The following is a 23,896-nucleotide window of genomic DNA, read 5'->3' on the forward strand; positions in this document are numbered from 1 at the left end:
CCCCTCCAATCAGGTGAAATAAGTGGAGGGTGGGAAGTTTTGGTGTGCTCCAAATCTTCATGGAGCATACCAAAGCAGGGCAATAAGTGGTTTCCGAAGTGGCTTGCCGCTTCAGAAATTCCTTATTTCTCATCCTTTTTTCCGCTTCAGAAATTCCGAAACAGGAAAACTGAATCTTTCTGTCCCTGCACACCCCTAGTTGAGATTATAAGGCAAAGTGTGACTGTGAAGTAATAGAAGACTTTATTCTGTCTAGTATATCTAGTTGGAAGTACAAAATGCGACCAATGTACATAAATCCATTATGTGCAATTTATATAGGAGGAGGAGGCCTGGGAGAAAGCAAACTTATGACCTCCTCTTCCCAAACTTTCTTTTTAGCTTTAAACATGTGCTCTGAGAGTGAAAGTGATTGTTCCTCTTCGGACTCGGAAAAGGGTAGTGATGATGATTGCAAAGAAAGTTCTGCTGAACAACTTCATCAACAAACACCCACCATACCACAAACGACCATGACTTTAACCAGCAACAAACCACCAGTTAAGAAGCTGAAGAAAGACATTTCTGTGAGTACAGATGCTATGGCCATTGGGCAATCCACTTGTCAGTGTTAAATCAACAGAAATTTTTAAAAAGATGTCCAAAAATATAATGTAAGAGCAACTTGGCCTCTGATGGGGAAAAGTTAAAAATGGAAACACTTCTTTAGGTTTGTCAGTCGTGGTTTTCTTCTCAAATATAAGCGTCAAAACCTTTGTCTATAAGGCATCTGTGTTCCTGACTGAGGTATAAAAATGACTAGGATAGTAGGTTGCTGAAGTTGATCATAATGTGTTTAAAACAAAACAAACTATAATTAAGACTGAAAATGTTGAGCTGCCTTTTTTTCCTAATCAAAGATACTGCATATGTGAAAAAGATGAGATTAAGCCATCAGTTTCCTCTCCCAATTAATGGCTGCTTCCACACATCCTTAATGCGACAGCCTACCAACAGCACTCTGGCGAGTTATCTCGCTCATCACACGTCATCATTTCCCATTCGTGAACGGGTCATGATGATTCCGTTTTTTAAGCATTTTTTGTGAGACTGGTTTTGGTCTGTGTTTATTTTTGATGCAGGTTTTCCACACGATTATCCTACCATATCAATGCAAGTGGAGGCTTTTTTGCGCTCCCGAAGAGCCCTCCCACAAATCTCCAATCCGTCCTCTTGCCATTACCCCTCCTTTAAACGTCACACGTGTTTGGCTCGCATGTGCAATCATATAATACCCTCCCTTTGTTTTTTTTTTAAAAACGGTTGTATATGAGATCTACATATACAAAGAGAATCACACTGCAGTACTTGCTACATTGGATCACTCAGCAATCAAAATATCAGTCTAGGAACAACGTGGAGAACGGAATGCCATTTCTGATTTTATTTTAAATATGGAATCGCACAATAGCGTTAATCTGTTGTTCGCATATTTATTAAACGGTGTTGCCTTTAAAACTTTGAGTGGGAAATCAACGGCAGAGTATACTACGCATACTCAGGTTCTACAGAAGCTGAAAGACATGATATCATAGAGCACAATCCCGCATGCACTCAAAGGGAAAAAAAAGGAAAGTTAGGCGGGAATGCGCCAGCATCATTTATGACAAGACGCAGATAGAGAATGCGTTTTCTGTATTGGGATCTTCCCCGCCCCCCCCCACGACAAAACACTCACAAAACATGCATGAGGACATTGCATGTGCAGGGTGAGTTCTCGAAGCATATCGGGAGCATGCAGCTTTGGGACAGGGAAAATCTGAAAAAATTGGACCATGTGGAAGGGGCCAGTGTCAGGAGAGCATACCAAATGATCTTGGTGTTTCTTCTTTCCTCAGAGCAATTTGGTGGAAGAGTATTTTGAAGCACATAGCAGTTCCAAAGTTGTAACCTCTGACCGAACACTTCAGAAGCTGCAGAGAGGAAAACTGGATCAGGTGTAGTAAAGGCCGGGGTGTGTGTGTGTGTGTGTGTGTGTGTTTGTACTGCCTGCCACTCCTAAGGCCTTTGTTTGAGGAACCTGTTAGCAATTGTCGTCTATTCATAGCAGGGCCAGGTGATACAACATCAGCTCTTTTGCCTTAATGACACAAGCGTAGCAATATTGTGTGTGTTGAGCAGGAGGGGTTTGGAATAAAAAACTCTTTTGTGGGTTTTGGCTGAAAGGTGAAGTAGACGATTACAGCGGCAAAGAGAACAACTTTAGCACATTTCATGGCCTGGGAGTCATAAATATCACCTGGTAAATAATGTCCTACCAAGCCTGCATAAAGAGGACAGGACATTTTTTTCTCCAGGCTGTTGGCAACCCTGCTGGACTCTAATCCTTTTTTTCCTGTGTTACAAAATTCCAAAGCAATGAAATAATTCCTTGCTCTCTGGACCTCAGTTCGTTTATGACTTAGAAGGGTTTTAAAACAAACCAAAATGGTAAATGGTGATATTTGCAGGCAAGGCATCGGGTGCTGGGTTGGACATAAATGGCACGTGAGCGGCTGCTGCTTATTACCTCCCGTCACGAAGGGGAGAGGTAGCATGCACATGCGCATTTGTTCATATAGTGCTAATTCGTTGGATAGTATTACGGCTGACTCATGCTACTGAATTAACCCATGAAGAATCTGTAAGAGGCCCCTTCACTCACAAATGAAATACACAAAGTAGAGCTCTACATGTGAAGGACAATCAGGGAATGCACATCACCACCAAAACAATGTGGAAATATACACTTTGCCACAACTATGCAGTCACAATTTTCCCTTCATCAAACACATTCCAGAAATGAGTCACAACTCAAGATAATCATCAAAATATGTGCCATCTATTGCAGTTAATTTAACATAACTAGACAAATTCCCTCTATAGTGGTCATAAATATATACAATACATATGTCTTATTGAAATAAGCTGTGCGCTCTTTCCCCGCTAGTGTGCACTAAACCTCAGCCACACGATGATTCCGAGTTCATCAAGACAACCCATAATAGGCAAGCCTCTCAAGTAAATGTCCAAAACAATCATCTGAGATGTTTCTTCATACATTTCATTTACTGGTGCATGATATTTACAGTATTTTCTCTATAACTTATTCTTTAGGAATAAACCTAAGAAGATCCAGAGGAGTTAGCCGTGTTAATCTGTAGTAGCAAAATCAAAAAGAGTCCAGTAGCACCTTTAAGACTAACCAATTTTATTGTAGCATAAGCTTTCGAGAATCACAGTTCTCATCGTCAGATGCATGGAGGGCAGAAGGAAACTGGTCAAATATAGAGGAGGAGAGAGGAGGGGAGGAGGAGAGGAGGGATGTAAACAACTCCCTATGCCACCAGCACACCCAGCTATTCACGGGACACTGCTGACTTCCTCAGGAAAATACAGTCCATTGACAACCTACCAGATGACACCATTCTAGCAACCATGGATGTGGAGGCTCTGTACACCAATATCCCACATGCAGATGGACTGCAAGCCATCAGGAATATTATCCTGGACAAAACCACAGCACACAACGCTTCCTCAGCTCCCATCCACTGGAACCACTACTATACTTAAGATTCCTGGATGATATCTTCATCATTTGGACCCATGGGAAGGAAGCCCTTGAGAGATTTCATCAGGGCTTCAACAACTTTCACCCTACTATCAACCTAAGCCTGGACCACTCTACACAACAGGTACACTTCCTGGACACCACTGTACAACTACATAATGGACGGATAAATACTACCTTATACAGGAAACCAACTGACCGATACTCATATCTACATGCCTCCAGCTTCCACCCTAAACATACCACTCGATCTATTGTCTACAGCCAAGCCTTACGTTACAACCGTATCTGCTCCAATGCTCTCGACCGAGACTCACACTTAAGAGATTTACAACAAGCATTTTTGAGACTACAGTACCCACCAAATGAAGTGAAGAAACAAATCAACAGGGCCAGACTAGTACCCAGAAACAGTCTGCTCCAGGACAAACCTAAAGGAACTAACAACAGAACACCACTGGTTGTCACCTATAGGTCCCAGCTCAAACCCATCCAACGTATCACCAGTGAGCTACAACCCATCCTGGAAAATGATACCTCTCTCTCAGAAGCCCTGGGTGGAAGACCTTTCCTTGCCTACAGACAGCCCCCCAACCTTAAACGACTTCTCACACACAATCATGAATCGGCCAGCAGAGTCACCAGCACAGATACCAGGCCCTGCAACAGACCCAGATGCCAGCTCTGCCCCTATATCTACCCAGGGAATACAATTACAGGACCCAATGGCATCAACTACACTGTCTCTGGCTCTTACAGCTGCTCATCCTCCAATCTGATATATGCCCTCATGTGCCAACAATGTCCTTCTGCTCTGTACATTGGACAAACCAGCCAACCTCTATGCAAAAGAATAAATGGACACAAATCTGACATTAGAAATGGAAACGTCCAGAAACCAGTGGGAGAACACTTCAATCTACCAGGACATTCCATCAAGGATTTAAAGGTCGCTGTAGTTCAACAGAAACCTTTCAAAAACAAAATCCAACGGGAAGCTGCTGAATTGGAATTCATATGCAAATTTGACTCTGTCAAGCTGGGACTGAATAGGGACTATGAATGGTTATCTCATTATCACAGGTAACTGATTTCCTTTACATAGGCGGGGTCGGGGGAGTCCAGTGGCACCTGGCGTGGGCTTTCGGGGACCACAGTTCTCTTTGTCAGATGCATCTGGCGGGGAGGGTTGTGGTTATCGAAGGCTTGTGCTGCAGTGGAATTGGATAGTCTAGGTGCTGCTGCTGAACTCTTTTTGATTTTGCTACTACAGACTAACACGGCAAACTCCTTTGAACCTTTACACAAACAAACTGATCCCCACATCAAAAGGAGCTGTTTGCATCTCCGTATCAAAGGAGTTTTTTTTTTTATAATTTTTTTTATTTTTCATAGCTACAAAACACTACACCAGACTATCACAAGGAAAGGGGAGAGGGAAGGGACAAAGGGAGGTGGAAAAAGAAAAGGGGGGGGAATGAACTACAAACACTAAACACTACACTTCAATGTTTCCCTTCATACTGTCATAATACAAAAATAGCTCCATAGAATAATGATGGAGTGGTTAATCATACAGAGAATAAACATTTCAAATTCTGATTAAACTTTCCTCCCCCTTCTAGGTCCCGGACGCAATTCTCTCTGTGCAACTGCTGTTGCGATGCTCTCCTCCTCCTCCCCCCCCTCCGGCTCCTCCTTTTCTTCGTTCTTGGTGCAGCAGAGTTCTGGGTTTTTATTCTCAAAATCCTTTAGTTGATCTTCTGATAATATCTTATAGGCCTGATCTTTATATCTGAACCATATTCCTTCCGGGAATAACCATTTGTACTTTATTCCATGGTCCCTCAGAAGAGCTGCAAACTTTTTATATTTAAAACGCCGTTTCCGGACTAGAAATGGAACGTCCTTCAAAATCTTGACTTTCAAACCCATAAAGTCCAAATCCGCATTGTATGAGTTATATAGGATGGTGTCCCGAATCTTTTTAGATGAAAAGTCAATAATGATCTCACGAGGCAACTGTCGCTTTGTTGCATATTTTGAAGAAGCCCGACGGACCTCCAAAATGGCGCTTTTAACCTCTTCTTTAGTCGTCCTCGCGGGTGTCGCCAGTAGTTCCGAGACCAAATCCCACAGATCCTCATTTTCCTCCTCTTTCACGTTTTGGAGACGCAAAATTGTCTGCGTTCGTTCCACCTGTAGCCCGATCAGCTGGTTCTCCACCAACTTCAGCTCCTTTTTTGTAGCCTTCACAAGTGACGCACTTTCCAGAGCAGACTTTTCTGCCCCCCCCCGCTGCTGCCTTAATGGTTTTCACCTCGCTTTCAATTAAGCCCACCCTTTGATCAGTTTCGTTCAGCATGTCAACAAAGGGTTTTATAGCTTCCACCACCGCCCTGCGCACCAACTCTTCGAGCGACTCCCCCTTCTGCAAGGTAGCCGAGATTGACTTACCGAGAGCGGGACTTTGCTTCTTTGCTGCCATTTTGGGGGGGGGGGCGCCAACAAAATTCTGGAACTCAACGAAGGGGAAGAGCGAGTCTTCTTCAGATCAACCTCTCCTTCACAAACGCTTGTAGAACAGAAGGGATTCGCTTGTTTACAGGCTTCCGCCTGTTTCTTTTACTTGCCGTTTCTCGTTGCCCGGCACTCGAGGCGCCACTCGAGGCGCCGCGCACATCTGCCGCACTCGAGGCGCCACTCGAGGCGCCACTCGAGGCGCCACTCGAGGCGCCACTCGAGGCGGCACTCGAGGCGGCACTCGAGGCGGCACTCGAGGCGCCGCGCCGCGCACATCTGCCGGCCTCCATAGGGACTAACGGGCAATTCCCCCCCCGCATTGATTTCGGGGAGTTCTTCCCGCCGCGTCCTGGACCCTGGCTCCCTCCCTGGGAGTCCTGGGGGCTAATCCTTGCGGATCAGCCGCCCGGTCAGGGTGCCCGGTCGTTTCCTCCCGGACCAGCCGAGAGGAGCGTCCGGCATGGCTGAGAAAACGAAACCGAATCTCCGTATCAAAGGAGTTGTTTACATCCCTCCTCTTCTCCTCCCCTCCTCTCTCCTTCTCTATATTTGACCAGTTTCTTTCTCCCCTCCATGCATCTGACGAAGAGAACTGTGATTCTCGAAAGCTTATGCTACAATAAAATTGGTTAAACCTTAGAAGGTCCTTTATAAATTGCCAATAACTTTAGGTAACTAATTAATATAGCTTCAGAATTTCCCTTGCAACAGAGGTAAGAAGTATAGGACACAGTTTGATATAATCTTTGAATATATATATTAAATCTGTATAGATAGTACACCATTGATTTCACCTCTGGGTATTTGAATTTCCCAGCTATAACTGAGGTCATCGACAAAATCAAATGTATTTCTGGTGGCACTGGCCCAAATACATTGCGAATTTCAGTTCATTTAATCTCTAAAAAACATACTGGAACCTAATGAAGAGCCTTGTCTGTTCTACATGGAAGTTAAAATTTATTCTTCACCAGAACCTTTTCATGCATTTCCTTCGGTTCTCCACCCTGTCTGATGACTCGCTCTCCCTCTTCCCGATAAAGGAGACCCTGCAAAGCACCTTAAACAAAGTGCCAACTGCTTTTGCTGCTGAACGTGAAGAGTTAAACAGGCGACACGAATCCCTCTTTTGCAAGTGGATATTACAATTGCAGTAGGTATCTGCAGGGAACATGTGGAAACTGGAAATCAAGCCACTTCCTTTTTGAAATGTCTTGTGCCGTGTTCGTGGTGGTGCTGCTCAGCATACTAAAAGGCATTGCTTTCTGAAATAGCTTTCGGTGGTATGAAACTAACCAGATGATTGGCATTACGTTCCTTTTTAGCATTTGCTGATTGACAAATACCATAGACAATTTGGTAGTAGAAGCAACTGCAGATTTTATATAAAAATTCTAAAGATGCACATTCCGAGCCTAGCCTGAGGGGGGAAAGAACTATTGGTCCTTAACAATGATCCTCAAGGGCTGAATCAAACACAGGCATTTTGGCATGCTTTGCCTTTTGGCGTAGGTGCTCGATGGCTTGTGAAGCCACTGGGGAAGTGGAATGTTGGCCCAGGACTAAGGAGAGGCCCTGGTTCAGGTTCTTACTCCGTTGTGAAGCTGAAGAAGGCTGCAGTCATAAGTTCTCTTAATAAAGAATAAGTTCCATTGAACTCAGTGGGACTTGGTTCTGAGTAAACGTGCTTAGGGTTGCACCATATGTAATCTTAGGCCAATGACTGTGTTGTATTCTAAGCCTACCTCATAAGGTTATTGTGAGGATTAAATGGAGGAGTGAGAGCCAGATATGCCACCCTCTCCTGCAGCAGCCTGAACTGCCCTTCAAAATCCTGTTTCCGGGGGTCCCCTCCCCCCATTCTGCAGAGCCCAGTCCCATCAGACCAGCTAAGGAAAGTGACCTGCGCACTCAGGAAGCCTGCATGCTGTTGTGTTAGCATTGCTGATGTGGCACGTGAGCCAAGAAGTGTTCTGCACAGTAGCCCATGGCGCTGTAGCCTTGCTATGTCATACTGTTAGGCTACTAACGGTGCAGAGGTATAGTATGTTAGCCAGTTTGCTGTTCTAAATGGACATGCTTTTAAAAACTGGATCAACACAGAGAAATAAGCATTTTAACATGAAGACAAAATTTAAAAGATGTCTTTAAGAAAGGAAAAAAATTACAAGTGTCCAGTAGTCTGGTAAGCCAGTAGATTCTCAGCCCTGTACATGGGATTGTAAAGTGTCCTGTAAGCTTGTGTTTTTTTTCTGTCTTACAGCTTGGGCTTCAATATTGTGCTTTATGGGCTAGGTTCAAAGAAAAATCTTTTGGAGAACTTCCGTATGTCACTTCTTCAGGATTCGGTTCATATGGTGGTGAATGGGTTCTTCCCCAGTATCACTGTGAAATCGGTAAGAAGAAGAGAAGCCAGGAGTATTCAGCGGGTTTGGATCCAGCCAGATTTTCCACCCAGTTTCACCCAATTCTCCTTTCTCTCTCTCATGGCTCTTGTACGTGCAGGTTCTGTGATCCCCAGCAAAGTGGGGTCAAAGGGGAGCTTTCTGCCCATTTCACACCAGCAGAGAAGTTGATTGGATCCAAGCCCCAGAGAGAAGTCAGCAAAAATCTTTAGTGCTTATAGATAACTTTTCCCATTCGATTGAACCAGCAGTTTGAAACGGAATACATTATATTCTCTTTCATTAAAAAAACACACTACAGGCAATCTATGTTGTAGGCTAACTTCAACTGCAGTTGTGATTTCTTGCTTGCACTTTTACGAAAGAACAAATTTTCCTAAGGAAAAAGTTCCAATTTGAAGCTTAGAGAATATCTTACACAAGCGCACATTGTAACTTACGGAGCAGACCATTAACGGGTACTTCACGTTACACAATTCATATGTGAAAGGTCTTTTTGTGCGTTGTATACCTCTTGGGTTTTTTACTGCGCATTGTCTTTTTGTAGGAATTTTGTAATGTTTGAGGTGGTCAGAATAGTCAGGAAGTTGGTTTCGGAGTAGGTATTTTAACAGAGCCATAGCTAACGCATCGTCCCAAGGATGGTGATGACCTGCACCCCTTTTCTGTGCCAGATTCTGAATTCCATAACGGAGGAGGTGCTGGATCACATCGGCACTTTTCGCAGCCCCCAGGATCAGTTGGACATGATCATGAAAAGATTTAAAGAAGGTAAAGTGAATGAGTAGATGTCCTAGCAATCTTGCCCTAAGTGAAAAAAAACTTGGACAAATGTATTGGTTTTATTGGTTTGCGTGTACATATATTTCCCAAATTCTAGTAAAAGCAGTCAGATAATGTCCCTTGTTTTTAGTAATCCACTTAGATGCAGACGTCCCCCAGTAGGCTTGGCGTCTTTGCCGTGTGCGTGCCTTAACAGCGTTTCTTCCATTTGGGCAGTGCCTGGACTTAGAGTAAACATGAGCACCTTAATAATAATTTGGGAATATGTTACCACCTAGGTCAAAGCAGTGCTGCCTAGTCTCTACTGCCTATTTAGTGTGCGGCTGCTTTATTTTCAGAGGCATATAGTACCAGGTGGCTCCTCTGGCAGTGCTGTCCCATGCAGAAGTCCTCAGACGGGAGTTACTCCGCATTGGATTGCACTGTCAGTTGCTCAGAATTGTCAGATTTTCATTAAAAAAAAGTTTTTCAGTGAAGTGAGGATGACCATGAACGGTGGCAACCTGAGCTTATTGCCTGCTTTAGCTTCTGCACTGCCACGGAGGCTTGTTGCGCCCAGCTGCTCAGTGGCATCCTTTTGAGTGGCCCTCTTACCTCGGCACATGCAACTCTCTTGCTTCAAAAATTTGCGAGGCTGGGCTGTTCTGGTGGCTGCACAGATGCAACCTTAAATCATTGCAGCCCTGCTTTCCTTCCCCAACCTTGCACGTTGCAACTTGCTTACGTTGGTGCATCTCCTTAGCGGTGATGCAGAAGAACAAGTATTTTCTGCCCCAGCATAGAAGCCATATGGAGGTCTTAATGCGCACTCTTGCTAGAAGCTCGATGGTCCTTGCTGTGCTTTGCTAGAGTGGACCTGCTTGAACAGGCACTGCTGATTCCCTTCCCGATGAGTCCTTAAGATGTATCGGAGAAGACGGTTTTCAGCCTGTCGTAACTAATTTGCGAAGAAGTAGAAACTTGGTTTCTAAGCTGAAGTTTATAATGTGTATGTGTAAAGATCTGAAGGAACGTTCTTAAAGTAATATTCCTATGAAGGTACCCATATGCATTCCTGATCATGAGCTGCTTTTTGTTTTTCAGAATGAAAGGCCAGCTTCTTGTGTAGGTTTTGGCTTAGGTGACATACAGTGTGGTATGTGTATACAGATGCCCAGAATACAAACAAAATCTTTGAATGTACAACTAAAATATGAAATATATAGCACTAAAACCCAGTACATCATTCCGCAATGCTATTAAGAACCAGAATAAGAATAATTAAGTTTAGAATTCTGTATATTTATTTCATACAATAGTTACTAATATCTAAGCTGTTTTATTAAGCTGCTTTGGAGTTCTTTATCATTGTTGTTGTTGCTATTTATAGTCCACCTTTCTCACTGAGATTCAAGGTGAATTACATACTGCAAGTTAATACAATGTAATCAATAGCTAGGTGTGACGGAACGGGCTTTTAAATGAAAGGTTTATTAAGTGCAGCACCCAGAGGGTGGAAGAGAAAGAGTTAAAAACTGCTTGAAGGGAGAATGATTGACAGGCTGCTCCCCCCTCTCTGTGATTGGCCAGAGAGAAGGTGAACATTTGGTGCTGACAGAATTGTTGTAGGAGTTGAAGTTTGGAGCCTGATAAGGAGAGTTAGACTAATAACCTGCTGTGTGAGGAAAAGGAGAAAGTTTGCCCTAACTGGGCTAGCTTTAGGCTTAAAGAAGACTTTAGTTAAAGTACTTAAGCGTGAAATCCAGCACTCCTTTACATAGGCAAGTTAGAACTGGGGGCATGCTGTTGGCAGAGAAAGTGGGTAGTGAAGGGAGACTCCCCTTCAGCCAAGTGATCAGGTTTATGTCTTTTGGAGAAGAATAATTCCTGCCCAGTGTCTAAAAAAGGGGGTGGTGATGGTTCTGAGGGGGACCAGGAGTCTGGTGTAAAGGGAAAAGAGTGCTGTGTTGAAGTCAGAACACCTAAACTGTAAAGTGAAATCTGTGAAGGAACCTTGTTAATGCAACCTAAGTCTGAAACTGCCATCCTTACGATCTGTAACTTCTGAAACTAAACTTTAAGAAGATTTTTGTGCCTAATGCTTGTGAAGTATTCTGTTCTACAATCAAAGTTTACCTCAGTTTTTCTTTCCCTGCCTTGCTATATACCAACCCTTCCTGTTTAATAAACCTGCTGTGTCCTTTTGAACTTAACTTTACTCTCTAGTGCCATTTCATTTGAAGAAGACATAAGCCCTTGATTCTTCCCAGTCAAACATTCGTGTGGGGATATAAGCCATAAATACATAAGCTTTAAGGGCGAGACAAAAAGACTTTTAAATAAGACCCAGAGATACGCTTCCAGAGGGTGCCCAGCCACAGCAAGCAATCCTGATCGTTTTGGAGGGAAAATCTGCCTCACAGTGAGGGGAGTGAGTGGGGCTTATGTCATACCAGGACATTGACAGAACAAAAATACAATATGATAAAAAGGATATTCAGTGAAAACAGATGCAATAAGGTATGGTAGCTGCAAATTTAAAAACTAGCAGAAAGCCATACTCATATATGAATCTTTCTGAAATAAAGGGCAAGTAATTAACATGGCATCTTTAGCAACATTGAACTACCCAGTAGGAATGTATCTACATCAGCAGACAGTACCCAATAGCCTAATCTATGGCCCTATTCCTTACCCAGGTATCTCATGACACAGCCCTATAACCTGAGTAGAAAGCCCTCCTGAATCATTCTTGCAGTTTGTGGAAAGCCAGGAGAGCGGGAGCTTTCCTGGCTGCCTCAGGCAGGCCATTCCACGAGGTGAGGGGTCCCACAGAGAAAAGTCATGTACGGGCAGTTGTTGATTTAGTCCATCTGCAGGATGATACCTGCAGAAGGCCCTGTTCAGATGACCGAAGCTGCTGTGGCGGAACATAGGGAAAGAGGTGATTTCGCAGGTGAGGGGCCTAGGACCTGAAGGGCTTTGAATGTAGTAGTCAGGACCTTGACTTGAGCCCAGTAACTGATGGGTAGCCCATGGAATGACTGCCGAAGGGGAGTGGTAAGCATATTCCATCTAGCTCCTGAAAGTAAACAAGCTGCAGCAGCTGTACCAGCTGGAACCTCTTGAGTTGATTTTGAAGGGGGAACAGTGTGTGGAGTGAATTACAGTAGTCCAGTCTCAGCGTTGCCGTGGCATGGATCCAAGTGGTCGGATCAGCTGTGTCAAGGTCGGGGGCCATCTTCCACGCTAATTTAAGTTGGGAGAAGGCCTTTTTTTGTCGTCACTGCGTTGGAAGCCGTGCTGGGTCCAATATAACCCCTAGGTTCTTAACTGAGTCAGCCAGGGTCAACTGGGCCCCATCAAAGCTGGGAAGCACAATATCCTTCAAGATCTCTGCTTTTCCAACCAGCAGCACTTCCATCTTGTCTGAGTTCAATTTCAGTCGCTTTGCTTCCAGCCATTTGGTACCAGCTGTGAAGCAGCGATTTGGTACCTCGGCATCATCACCAGGGGACTAGGATAGCAAGATACATCATCAGTTCTATAGTTGAACGATGATGTGGTTAGATCCTTTGATTTCCAAAGAACAACTTTTTGCGACAGTTAAGTATTTAATACATTTCTCAGTCACCAAGTAAGTCTTTTTTGTGACTTTTGAACAGATTACGAGTTTTGTAACAAAGTATAAATCTGGCCCCTGGACTGTAGCTCTAAGGAAACATTACAGCGTGGTTTACAATAGAATGTCCATCGACGGCCATTTGAATGTCAAGCATACGTAACTATTTAATCATCAGATAGCCCTGGTATCCTGGATGCTCAAAGGAAAGTCGACACGCATTCGAACTCACGACCTAAAGAGTTGGGGCTGACTGTCGGAGGTGATGAATAGCCTCAAGAACCTTGCTGGTTCTGGCTTCGACTACCTATAATCTTGCTTGACAGCCTAGTTATGATTGTTGTTTGCTCGGTATTCCTTCTTTCTTTTACTAGATCCTTCCTTGGAGCTCTACCTGCTCATCCACAACCTGGACAGCCAGATGCTGCGAGGAGACCAAAGCCAGCACGTTCTGGGGCAGCTGTCGTCTCTTCCCCGTGTCTACCTCATGGCTTCTGTTGATCACATCAATGCGCCGCTGAGTGAGTCTGTGGGTCTCTTCGGGTTCTGCCCCTGCTCTTTTCGGTCTCTAAAGATGAATGCTGCCATGTTTCTCTGGTGTGGCTGCCCAGACTGCTAGTCCAGTGTTTTCTGTGTCCTCCTGGTTGTTTTCAGACTGGATTTGTAGTGATGTTCTTGCCTTTGAGTGGAATTGAAGGAGCAGCCCTGGCCCCGGTGGACTGGCAGGTGGCGGAGGAGCACGCATGGGGAGGGTGGCCTGCCGTCTCCTGCTTGCACCCATTTTAAAATGCCCCACAGGGTGGTCCTTTCCTCCATTGTTTTTAAACAGTTGCCATTTCAAAGAGGAATTCGGAGTAGGAGATGTCTTGAAGGCACCAAAAGACTCTCACTTATTTTTGCTACCATGGACCAATGCAGCTAACCCTTTGGAGTCAAGAGACCAGAAGTACCAGTGAGAGCAAAACACAAGTTTGTGCTTCATGGAAGTATTTCGTTGTAAATTTCATTTCTCTTGGAAGTCAAAACTGAAATATAGCTGATACATCACTTCATAAGGAGAGCAGACTTTGTCCTGTATGTCACGGAAGAGGCTGAATGAACTTTACTAGGACATTGCCGAGTTCCAGCTTGAAGAGACAGCAAGAATCTTGCTTGCTTCCCTTACTTATTTGTTTGTTTGTGTCATTTATAGTCCCCCTTTCTCACTGAGACTCAAGGCGGATTATACAGCGTGAGATTAGTACAATCAGTATCAAGTACATTTCCATAAACAATGCCATAGGGTAAATAGATAGAAGTTTGAAAGACATAGTATTCGTAAGAATCCAGTACAGAGTAGAAAAAAATACTGAAGCAGAACATAATCAATTCTAGGACTGACATTAGACAACATGGAGCACAGGTGGTACATAAGAGTACATATTTAAAGCAACAGATAGATATGTAAGGCAACATAATGGTGAAGCCTACGGTCCCTAACTCATTAGCGAAGCATCTGAGACCCCATCCCTACAATACAGCCCTCCCATTTGAGTAAAAAGCCTTTTTGAATAGTTCAGTTTTACATCGTTTACAGAAAGCCAGGAGAGTGGGGGCTTTTCTGACTTCCTCAGGCAGGTCATTCCAAAGGTAGGGGCCACCACAGAGAAAGCCCGTGTACAGGCTGCTGCTGACTTTACCCGTGTGCAGCCTGGCACCTGCAGGAGACCCTGTTCAGATGAGCGAAGCTGCCGTGGAGGAACATAGGGAGGGAGGAGGTCCCGCAGGTATGCCAGACCAAAGCCATGAAGAACTTTGTATGTAATAATTAATACCTTGAAGTGAGCACGGTAACTGATGGGTAGCCAATGGAGTGACTGTAGGATGGGAGTGATGTTCATGCTCCTGTTAACAGTCAAGCTGCAGCGTTTTGCGCTAATTGGAGCCTCCTAGTTAACTTGGTAAGAGCCCCGTGGCGCAGGGTGGTAAGCGGCTGTACTGCAGCCCAAGCTCTGCTCACGACCTGAGTTCGATCCTGGCGGAAGCCGGGTTCAGGTAGCCGGCTCGAGGATGACTCAGCCTTCCATCCTTCCGAGGTCGATAAAATGAGTACCCAGTTTCCTGGGGGTAAAGTGTAGAGGAACGGGGAAGGCCATGGCAAACCACCCCATAACAAAAGTCTGCCAAGAAAATGTCATGATGCGACGTCCCCTCATGGGTAATGACTCAGTGCTTGCACAGGGGACTACCTTTACCTTTACCTAGTTAACTTAGATGGGAGGCCAATGTATAGAGTATTACAATAGTCAAGTCTTGATGTTACCATAGCATGGATCCAAATGGCCAGGTCTGCTGTGTGTCAAGATGAGAAGCCGTCTTCCAGGCTAGAGTGAGGTTGTAGAAGGCATTTTTTGCTGCTGCTTTAACTTGTTTTTCTGGTAATAACGCCGGATAACACCAGTATAACCCCCAGGCTCTTAACCGAGTCTGCAAGGGTCAGACGAACTCCATCGAAAGTGGGGTCCTTAAACTGTCCTTAAACTTTACACATGCAAAATGCATAGAGGGGAAGCTTTCCTGTACTTAATCAGTGGGGGTGGGGAGGGGGGCACAGCAGATAAGGAAAATAGGGGCAGGCTGCCTCAGCTGGCTTTCTGGTGACAAACCACCACAACAGCATCGACATCATTCGATTTATATTCCGCCCTTCAGGACAACTTAACACCCTCTCAGAGTGGTTTACAAAGTGTGTTGTTGTTATTCTCCACAACAAAACACCCTGTGAGGTGGGTGAGGCTGAGAGAGCTCCTAGAAGCTGTGACTGACCCCAGATCACCCAGCTGGCTTCAAGCGGAGGAGTGGGGAATCAAACCCGATTCTCGAGTCCTGCCACTCTCAACAACTATACCAAACTGGCTCTCAGGATCATTAATGAAGGATCAGTAATCACCATCCACTTTTGTCTTTGCCGTGGTGCACAGCAGGATTGTAATAGGAATCCAGTACTGTGTTGAAGTTCTGTGTAGAACCACAGTTATAATTCTCATCTCAGAAGAGCGGTACAGCAGCAGCCCTTAACAAATCCTATCATGGAAATGAATCATAGAATCATAGAGTTGGAAGGGGCCATACAGACCATCTAGTCCAACCCCCTGCCCAGTGCAGGATCAGTCTAAAGCATCTCTGACAAGTATTCATCCAGCCTCTTCTTGAAAACTGCCAGTGAAGGGGAGCTCACCACCTCCCTAGGCAGCTGATTCCACTTTTGAACTACTCTGACCGTGAAAAAGTTCTTCCTAATATCCAGCCGGTACCTTTGTGCATGTAGTTTTAGCCCATTGCTTCGCGTCCTACCCTCTGCTGCCAAGTGCTGCTCTTTGCCCTCCTCCAAATGACAGCCTTTCAAATATTTAAAGAGAGCAATCATGTCCTCCCTCAACCTCCTCTTCTCCAAACTAAACATTCACAAGGCCCTCAGCCTTTCCTCGTAGGGCTCAGTCTCCAGACCCCTGATCATCCTCGTCGCTCTCCTCTGCACCCTTGTCCACATCCTTTTTGAAGTGAGGCCTCCAGAACTGCGCACAGTACTCCAGGTGTGGCCTGACCAAGGCAGTATAGAGAGGGGCTATGACCTCCTGCGATTTCGACGCTATGGCCCCTTTGATACAACCCAGGTTTGAATTAGCCTTTTTTGCCACCACATCACACTGACTGCTCATATTCAGTTTACAGTCCACTCTTACCCCAAAATCCCTTTCACATATAGTACTGCCCAGAAGTGTGTCAGGGCTTGTCGCTGCCACCGCTGGGCGGGGCCCCAGCTGGGCCGGCCCTGACGTCAGAGGGGCGCCAGGGATACTGCAGGACCCTGCTCTGTGGAAGGAGGGGCGGTATACATCACCCTGACTCCCTCTCACTCCACTCACTGGCCTGCTCAACCTGGCCTGCTTACCCTCTGCATCCTCCATCATCTCCTTCTCCCAGAACTCTCCTCCAAGCCTCCACTCTCGCACTGTTCTGCTCTCACTCCACACCATCACTCCTTACTCACACCCACCACCTCAGAGCTCTTCCTAGCCACCCTTTATAGGGCTTCCTTTCCCCGCCCCGCCCTCCTTCTAGGCTTGTTCCCTCTCCTGACTTGGCCCAGCTGTGCCTTCCCTCAGGTGTTTCCCTCCAACCACGAATCCCTTCTGGGCTCCTTTGCCTTGCTGGCAGGGTGGGGTTGAGTGTGAGCCATCCCCAGCTGAAGGCTCCTTGGCCTTGCTCACGAGGAGCTGCCCCAGCCGGCTTCTGTGCTATTGAGCTTGCCTGGCTTTGCTCACGAGGAGCTGCCCCAGCCAGCCTGTGTGCTATTGGGCTTGCCTGGCCTTGCTCACGAGGAGCTGCCCCAGCCAGCCTCTGAGCTACTGAGCTTGCCTGGCCTTGCTCACAAGGAGCTGCCTTAGCCAGCTTCTGCGCTGCCTGCTCAGCAATGCTGGGCGGGGCTACCCATCTCCTCCCCCAGAATGCCTGTGGCAGCCCCCCCTGGAGAGGCTTGGCTTCTAGCAACTCCTGAGCCAGGCTGCTGTCTTCTAGCCATGGTGTGGCTCTGGGCTGTAGAGGCTTCTTCCTCCCTTTCTTAAAGATTGGGATAACATCCGCTCTTCTCCAATCTTGTGGCACATCCCCAGTCCTCCAGGAGGCCTTGAAGATGCTGGACAGGGGTTCTGCAAGTTCTCTAGAAAGTTCTTTCAGCACTCTTGGGTGCACCCCATGTGGCCCAGAATGCTACGAAGTGCTTTAAATGATCTATCTACCAAGTATAGATTTACCTTTTCCAAGGGAAACATATATTGCATTTCTTCTCCTGTTCAGTTCTTACAACAATCCTGTATGGTAGGACAGGCTGAGTGAATATGATTTGGCTCACGGCGGATTAAGGATCTGAAGCTGGGCCTCCCGGATTCTAGTCCAGCACTCTAGCATCTGTGCCACACCAAATTACAGGTATACATAATGGAAAGCACTGCCGTGTAGGAAGAATGTGCCAGTATTATCCGTATGCCATTTTCATGCTTTTTACTACACATTGTAATGCTGCTTCAGATGATAAAGATTTCCCAAGGAGGATAAAGAATTCAACTCTTAAAATGGACAGACATTCTGCTGGTAAAGTCCTTTGGAGGAAATGCTGCCCTGTGCCTCTGCAAAATGAAGTTTTGTGCATTTCAGCCTTGCCTTATTTTGGTCTCTTTTTTCTTGTAGTGTGGGATCAGGCAAAGCAAAGCCTATATAACTGGTTATGGTATGAAACAACCACCTATAGCCCTTACGTTGAAGAAACATCCTATGAGAACTCCATCCTGATCAAGCGATCTGGGGCTTTGGCTCTGAGTTCCCTCACGCATGTCCTGCACAGTCTCACTCCTAACGCAAGGTAAAGGCTGCCTCTGGGCAAGCATGTGTAGCAGTTCGGGCCTTTTCCACACTCTAGACTTACAGTGCAATCCTATGGAGAGTTACACCAGTCTAAGCCCATTGAAGTCAATGGCCTTAGACTGGAGTAACTCTCCATAGGATTGCACTGTTAGTCCTGATTTTCTTAGCAGTCATTCCTCAAGCCCTGGAATTGGTTCAGTTGCGGCTCTTCTGCACGTCTCCCTCCCTTTGCATTTTACAGTCAGTTTATTGTGTTCTGTACGTGCCTTAAATAATCAGGATTTTCAAGGGAGGGTGTTATCACTGGTGGCATCATCAGTGACATCATAGCACCTCCCTTATTTTTTGCTCAAGCTTATATTGCTGTATCTATATAAGAGGCTGAATTTTTAAAAAAAAAGATAAAAAAATGAACACATGGGAAAATCTGTGCATGGGGAAAGCAGGAGGCGGAGGCCAGCACCGACGGGGCAAACTGACCTCTGTGGGGACAGAGCCCCGAGCAGCGTGGCTCTGTGCTTTTCGAACCGCACTGCTTTATCTGACACTGGGAGTGGCTATCGTCCCTTCCCCTGGGCCCCAGGGCTTTCCCCTTTTTTAAAAAAACCTGTCATTTTCACAGTGCAGAGTATTGATCTACCATTGTAATAATACATGCAGCAAATCCTCTAGGTTCCCTGCTTTCATTTTTTTAAAAGTGAGTCTCTAGCCCCTTCCCTTGCAGAGATAGAAGATAGATAAATACCATAGTTAAAATACATATTTATAAACACAATGATCTAGCCGACCACCTTTTTAGCCATCTCCAGAGCATTTTGGCAGGGAAATATGCGAGAGATGGAGGGTGTCACTAGTAGGGAGGGCATGTGCTGTACTCCCCCGGCTAGGGGGCACCGCCTCGCATCAACCATATGCCTGGCGGAACAGCTCTGTCTTACAGGCCTGGCGGAAAGATAAATCCCGCCAGGCCCTGGTCTCATTGGACAGAGCGTTCCACCAGGCTGGGGCCAGGACCGAAAAGGCCCTGGCTGTGGTCGATGCCAGGCGGGCCTCCCTGGGGCCAGGGATGTTTAACAGATGTTTATCACTGGAATGAAGAGTCCTCTGAGGGTCATATGGGGAGAGGCAGTCCCACAGATACGCCGGTCCCAGTCCGCATAGGTCTTTATAGGTTAAATGCCAAAACCTTGAACCTAATTTGGTACTCCACTGGCAACCAATGCAACTGACGCAATACTGGCATTATATGTGCACGCATTGGCATTCCGGTGATGATCCGCACCGCCGCATTCTGCACCAGCTGTAACCACCGGATCAGGTTCAGGGGAAGCCCAGCGTAGAGTGTGTTACAGTAGTCTAGCCTAGAGCTGACCGTTGCCTGGACCACTGTAGTCAAGTTGCGGGACAAGAGATAAGGGGCAAGCTGCCAGGTCTGTCAAAGGTAGAAAAAAGAAGACCTGGCAACCGCAATCCATCGTCGAGGGATCCAGAATCGACCCCAGGCTCCTAACTCTCGGAGCTAGTGTAAGCATCGAGTGTAGGAATCTGTAGTCCCGAATCCACGTTTCTGCGACTCAAGTACAGGATCTCCATCTTCGCAGGGTTTAATTTCAGCCGACTTTGCCTCAACCATCCAGCCACAGCTTCAGAAGCAAGCTCCAGGACATCCGGGGCCGATCCAGGCCGTCCGTCCAACAACAGATACAGCTGGGTGTCGTCTGCGTATTGGTGACACCCAAGCCTGAAACTTTGCACCAACTGGGCGAGGGGGCGCATATAGATATTAAATAATAATGGGGAGAGTATTGCCCCCTGCAGCACATCACATACTAGTGGCCTACAGGACAGTAACTTCTCCCCCAGCGCCACCCTCTGTCCCCGATTATGAAGAAAAGAGACTAGCCACTGTAGTGCCGTCCCCTGAATTCCCACGTCAGTGAGACGGTGGGTCAGAAGATCATAATCGACCGTATTGGTTGCTGCTGAAAGATCGAACAAAATCAGCAGCGCCGATCCGCCTTGATCTAGATGCCTGTGAAAATCGTCCATGAGGGCTACCAGCAACGTCTCCACCCCGTGTCCTGGGCGAAAACCAGACTGGAAGGGATCCAGGGCTGATGTTTCTGCATCTTGATTACTTATTTTGTTAATGTAGATTTGTATATCCAGTTAAGTATCTCTCAGAAAAGAGGTGTTTTGATAAAGGCCAGTGGGGGATGTAAGGGCTTGCTGCGGCCGCCGCTCGGCGGGGCGCCGGCATGCCTGGCCCTGACGTCAAAGGGGTGTCAGGGATACTGCAGGACCCTGCGGTATACCTCACCCAGACTCCCTCTCAGTCCACTCGCTGGCCTGCTCAACCTGCTCCAGTCCTCCCTCTTGATCTTCATTTCCTCCTTCAACCACTTGCCTCCTCTTGCTCCACTCCAACTCTACTCCATCACTCCTACTCAACCCACCACACCCTGTGGGTGGACTTTCCTTATAGCCTACTCCTCATCCCTGGCTCCACCTGCCAGGCCACACCCCTCTTTTGCCTTCCAGCATTGTCCTGGTTTACCTCAAGCAGTTGCAGCTGGGGTAGCTACTTTGGCTGTGTTGGCCAGCTACAGCTGTGTCTCATTGGCTGGCTGTCAAGCCTCTGGCTAAGCTGATTGCTGAAGGTAGGCCCAGTTGTGTCTCCTTGGTTGGCTGTCCAGCTTCTCCAACCGAGTGCCTCAGGCAGCTCCACCTGGAGTTGCTTTGTTCCTGGCATCCCCTGGGCCAGGTTATTGCCTTCTAGCTGGCCTGCAGGCTGGGGTGTGGCGCTGAGCTGCTGTGGCTGCTTCTCCTCCCTGGCTGGTAATGTTCCTGTTTGGATAGCTGCTGTCTGTCCCCACTGCCTTTTCCCTCTCCCTTTGCTCTGGCCCCCTCGGGGTTGACCCCACTCTCCCTGCCTGGCCTCCTAGACTCCGACTGGAGGGTAGGACTAGCTGGCCTTCACCTGCCCCTTCTAACCCTCTGAAGCTTGGGTGCTTCTTTCCCTCCCTCCTGTGTAGGTAGGTTCTGACCCTGGGAGCCTGCTGGGGCGACTGGGTGGCTGTCTCCTGGCTGCCTCCCTTCTCATCCTCCCGGCAAGTCTGGGGGCTGCGCCTCAGACCCCGGACAAGTGAAAAAGCTGGGTTTTCAATAATAGGGATTTGGAATAGAGGAACTGTTAAGTTGATGCATGGAGCATGGATTTGAATGGGAACCTAAAACAAAGTACACAGCCAAGAACAGGGATATAATATGAAACACTAGCCACTTTATTTATTCAGTTGGTATTATTATGGGACTCTTTTACTATCCCCATGTAGTAGTTGTATGATGAAAACAAAAAGTTCTTGGTCTTGCTTAAATACATCTCTCTCTCTCTCTCTCTCTCTCAAAACTCCTCAGGGGTATTTTCAGGCTTCTGGTGCAGTATCAGCTGGAAAATAAAGATAACCCCTCCTACCCAGGTAACCAGTATAATGATGATCATGGGTTCTACTTTTTGTCTTGTTAATTTAGGGAGGGTTAGCTTAGTGCATCTCTGTCACTACCAGAATGAGTGATTTCTGACTGATTTTCTTGAAAAGCAAAAAATGATGCATTGCTCTTGTAGAATGTAAAAACTTATACTAGGCAGGAAGTGAAAGGCCGGGACCTCAAAGGCCGCATTCTCAGAACTGCTCCTGGTTGCACGCCCAGGCCGGCTTTGCCACCCTGCTCTGTGCCTGTACCAGCAGCGCTCTCCGCGTTGACTCCGTCGTTCCTCTGGACTGAGTCATTCTGACTTCGAGGCTCTCCAGCTCCTGTCCGCTTCCCCCCCCCCCCCGGGGTTAGTTTCAAAACTACGGCCGATACTAAGCACCAGCAGTGCGGTTCCCTTTTGGTTTCTACAGGTTCAGCTTGTCCCAAGTTCCTCAGTGCCTAACGCATCTGAACCCTTCCTCCAGCATCCATGCGCTGAGACAGTGGTTCAGTTGGACTGTTAGCAAACTTGCTTCAGTTTGCTTTGGGTGGAATCTGCTGGTTTGACATGATTCTCTGGTTTGCCGTTGGTCCCCTTGCTTCACTTGGGTTCTTGGGGGATTCCTTTCCCTTGCTTCACTCGGGTTCTGTGAGGTTTCCTCTGGGTTGCACTTGTATTGGGGAGGGGGTCTCTGGCCAGTGGTGGCCTTGCCCCTTTTGTGCTTCTGCTTGAGAACCAACTTGGAAGCTTTCCCACCATAGGAGACAGCAGAGAGTGGCCAGGAGCACCTTCTTCGGGGGCCCACAGAATTGTACCCCGAGGCCCAGTCTTGCTGAAACTTAGGGGAGGGGTCTTTGGTGGACAGTCCAGAGTAGGATCCTTGCAAATTTGGTGGAGTTTGCTTGAAATACCCCTGCCCCCAGGATAGTTTTCCCCACTGTGAATCATGGCCAGATAAATCTGGGATTCTCTAATCTTGCTGAATTGGGTTAGAGAATCCTACCTGGGTTTCAGGGATCCCCCGTTTTTTGAGGATATCTGAAACCCAGCTCCAGATTACTTAGAATGTATTCTGGGCTCATCCCTAGTTGGAGTACCTTTCCTATAAGGGGAGGCTGAGGGACCCAGGACTTTTCAGCTGCCGCTGCCTTAACAACTTGTAGAGAAAACGGGAGAGGACTTTTGCTTTCCCTCTCGAAATACTCGGGGGGTCACCTAGTGAATGGCAGTAAATGGACAGCAGACTCAGGAGAGACAAAAGAAAACACCCCTTCATTCTGTGGGTGGGTGTCATGTGGAACTCACTGCCAGGGGATGTAGTGGCGGCTGGAGGCTTTTCTCTTTTTTTGGCCATCAAGTCATTGGCAGCCCTGTAGGGTTTTCAAGACTAAAGATGATCAGAGGTGGTTTGCCTCTGCACAGTGACCCTAGACGTCCTTGGTGGGCTCCCATCCAAGAACTGCCTAGGGCTTACACGGCTTCGCTTCCAAGATCTGACAAGACTGGGCCAGCGTGTGGGCATAGACGGCTAGAAGGGGATGAGTGGTCTATCAGTGGCTATTAGCCGCGGTGACTCAAGGAACCCTCTGCACTCAGAGGCAGTCAGTCTCTGGAGACTGGAGCCAGAGGGCAGCATCAGGGGAACCCCTCAGCCTCTGTGCCCTGCTGTGGGTCCTCCAGAGTAACTGCTTGGCCTCTGTGTGAGACAGGAGGCCGGACTAGATGGGCTGCAGTTCTGGTCCAGCAGGGCTCTTAAGTTCTCTTCACGGGAGCAAAGCTTTACATCTAACGCCGGGTACTTTGTCACTTTTCTTTCCTAACAGGGATTGCCTTCCAAGATTTCTATCAACAGTGTCGAGAGGCCTTCTTGGTCAACAGTGACCTGACTCTCAGGGCTCAGCTTACCGAATTCAGGGATCATAAGCTCATTCGGACCAAAAGGGTAAGGGAGCTCTTACTGGAGTTGAGAGGTAGGCATTCAGGTCTGATGAGACATGGAACGGATGAGAGATAATAGGTAAACAATTCTGACTGAACTACCGTGGTCCATTTGTTCTCTGAATTAAAACAGAAATGTCAGATGTGCACAAGTAAGCTATTGCAACACACCAAGACATACT

At 46.8% G+C, this 23,896-nt stretch overlaps 1 protein-coding gene across 5 annotated transcripts in view; it reads left to right on the top strand.

Moving 5' to 3' along the window:
- The window catches only part of ORC2 (origin recognition complex subunit 2), a 48,774-nt gene that overhangs the window by 23,321 nt on the left and 1,557 nt on the right, over nt 1-23,896 (top strand). For all 5 annotated transcript variants that reach the window (XM_054970225.1, XM_054970229.1, XM_054970227.1 and 2 more), the window contains 9 exons: nt 382-566; nt 1,878-1,976; nt 7,156-7,265; nt 8,376-8,508; nt 9,192-9,288; nt 13,276-13,422; nt 18,128-18,299; nt 21,719-21,780; nt 23,600-23,718. In XM_054970225.1, coding sequence (XP_054826200.1) covers nt 382-566; nt 1,878-1,976; nt 7,156-7,265; nt 8,376-8,508; nt 9,192-9,288; nt 13,276-13,422; nt 18,128-18,299; nt 21,719-21,780; nt 23,600-23,718 — 1,124 coding nt within the window. The remainder of the gene's footprint in view (nt 1-381; nt 567-1,877; nt 1,977-7,155; nt 7,266-8,375; nt 8,509-9,191; nt 9,289-13,275; nt 13,423-18,127; nt 18,300-21,718; nt 21,781-23,599; nt 23,719-23,896) is intronic.

This window comes from Eublepharis macularius, chromosome 2 (genome assembly GCF_028583425.1).
Source record: "Eublepharis macularius isolate TG4126 chromosome 2, MPM_Emac_v1.0, whole genome shotgun sequence".
NCBI lineage: Eukaryota > Metazoa > Chordata > Lepidosauria > Squamata > Eublepharidae > Eublepharis > Eublepharis macularius.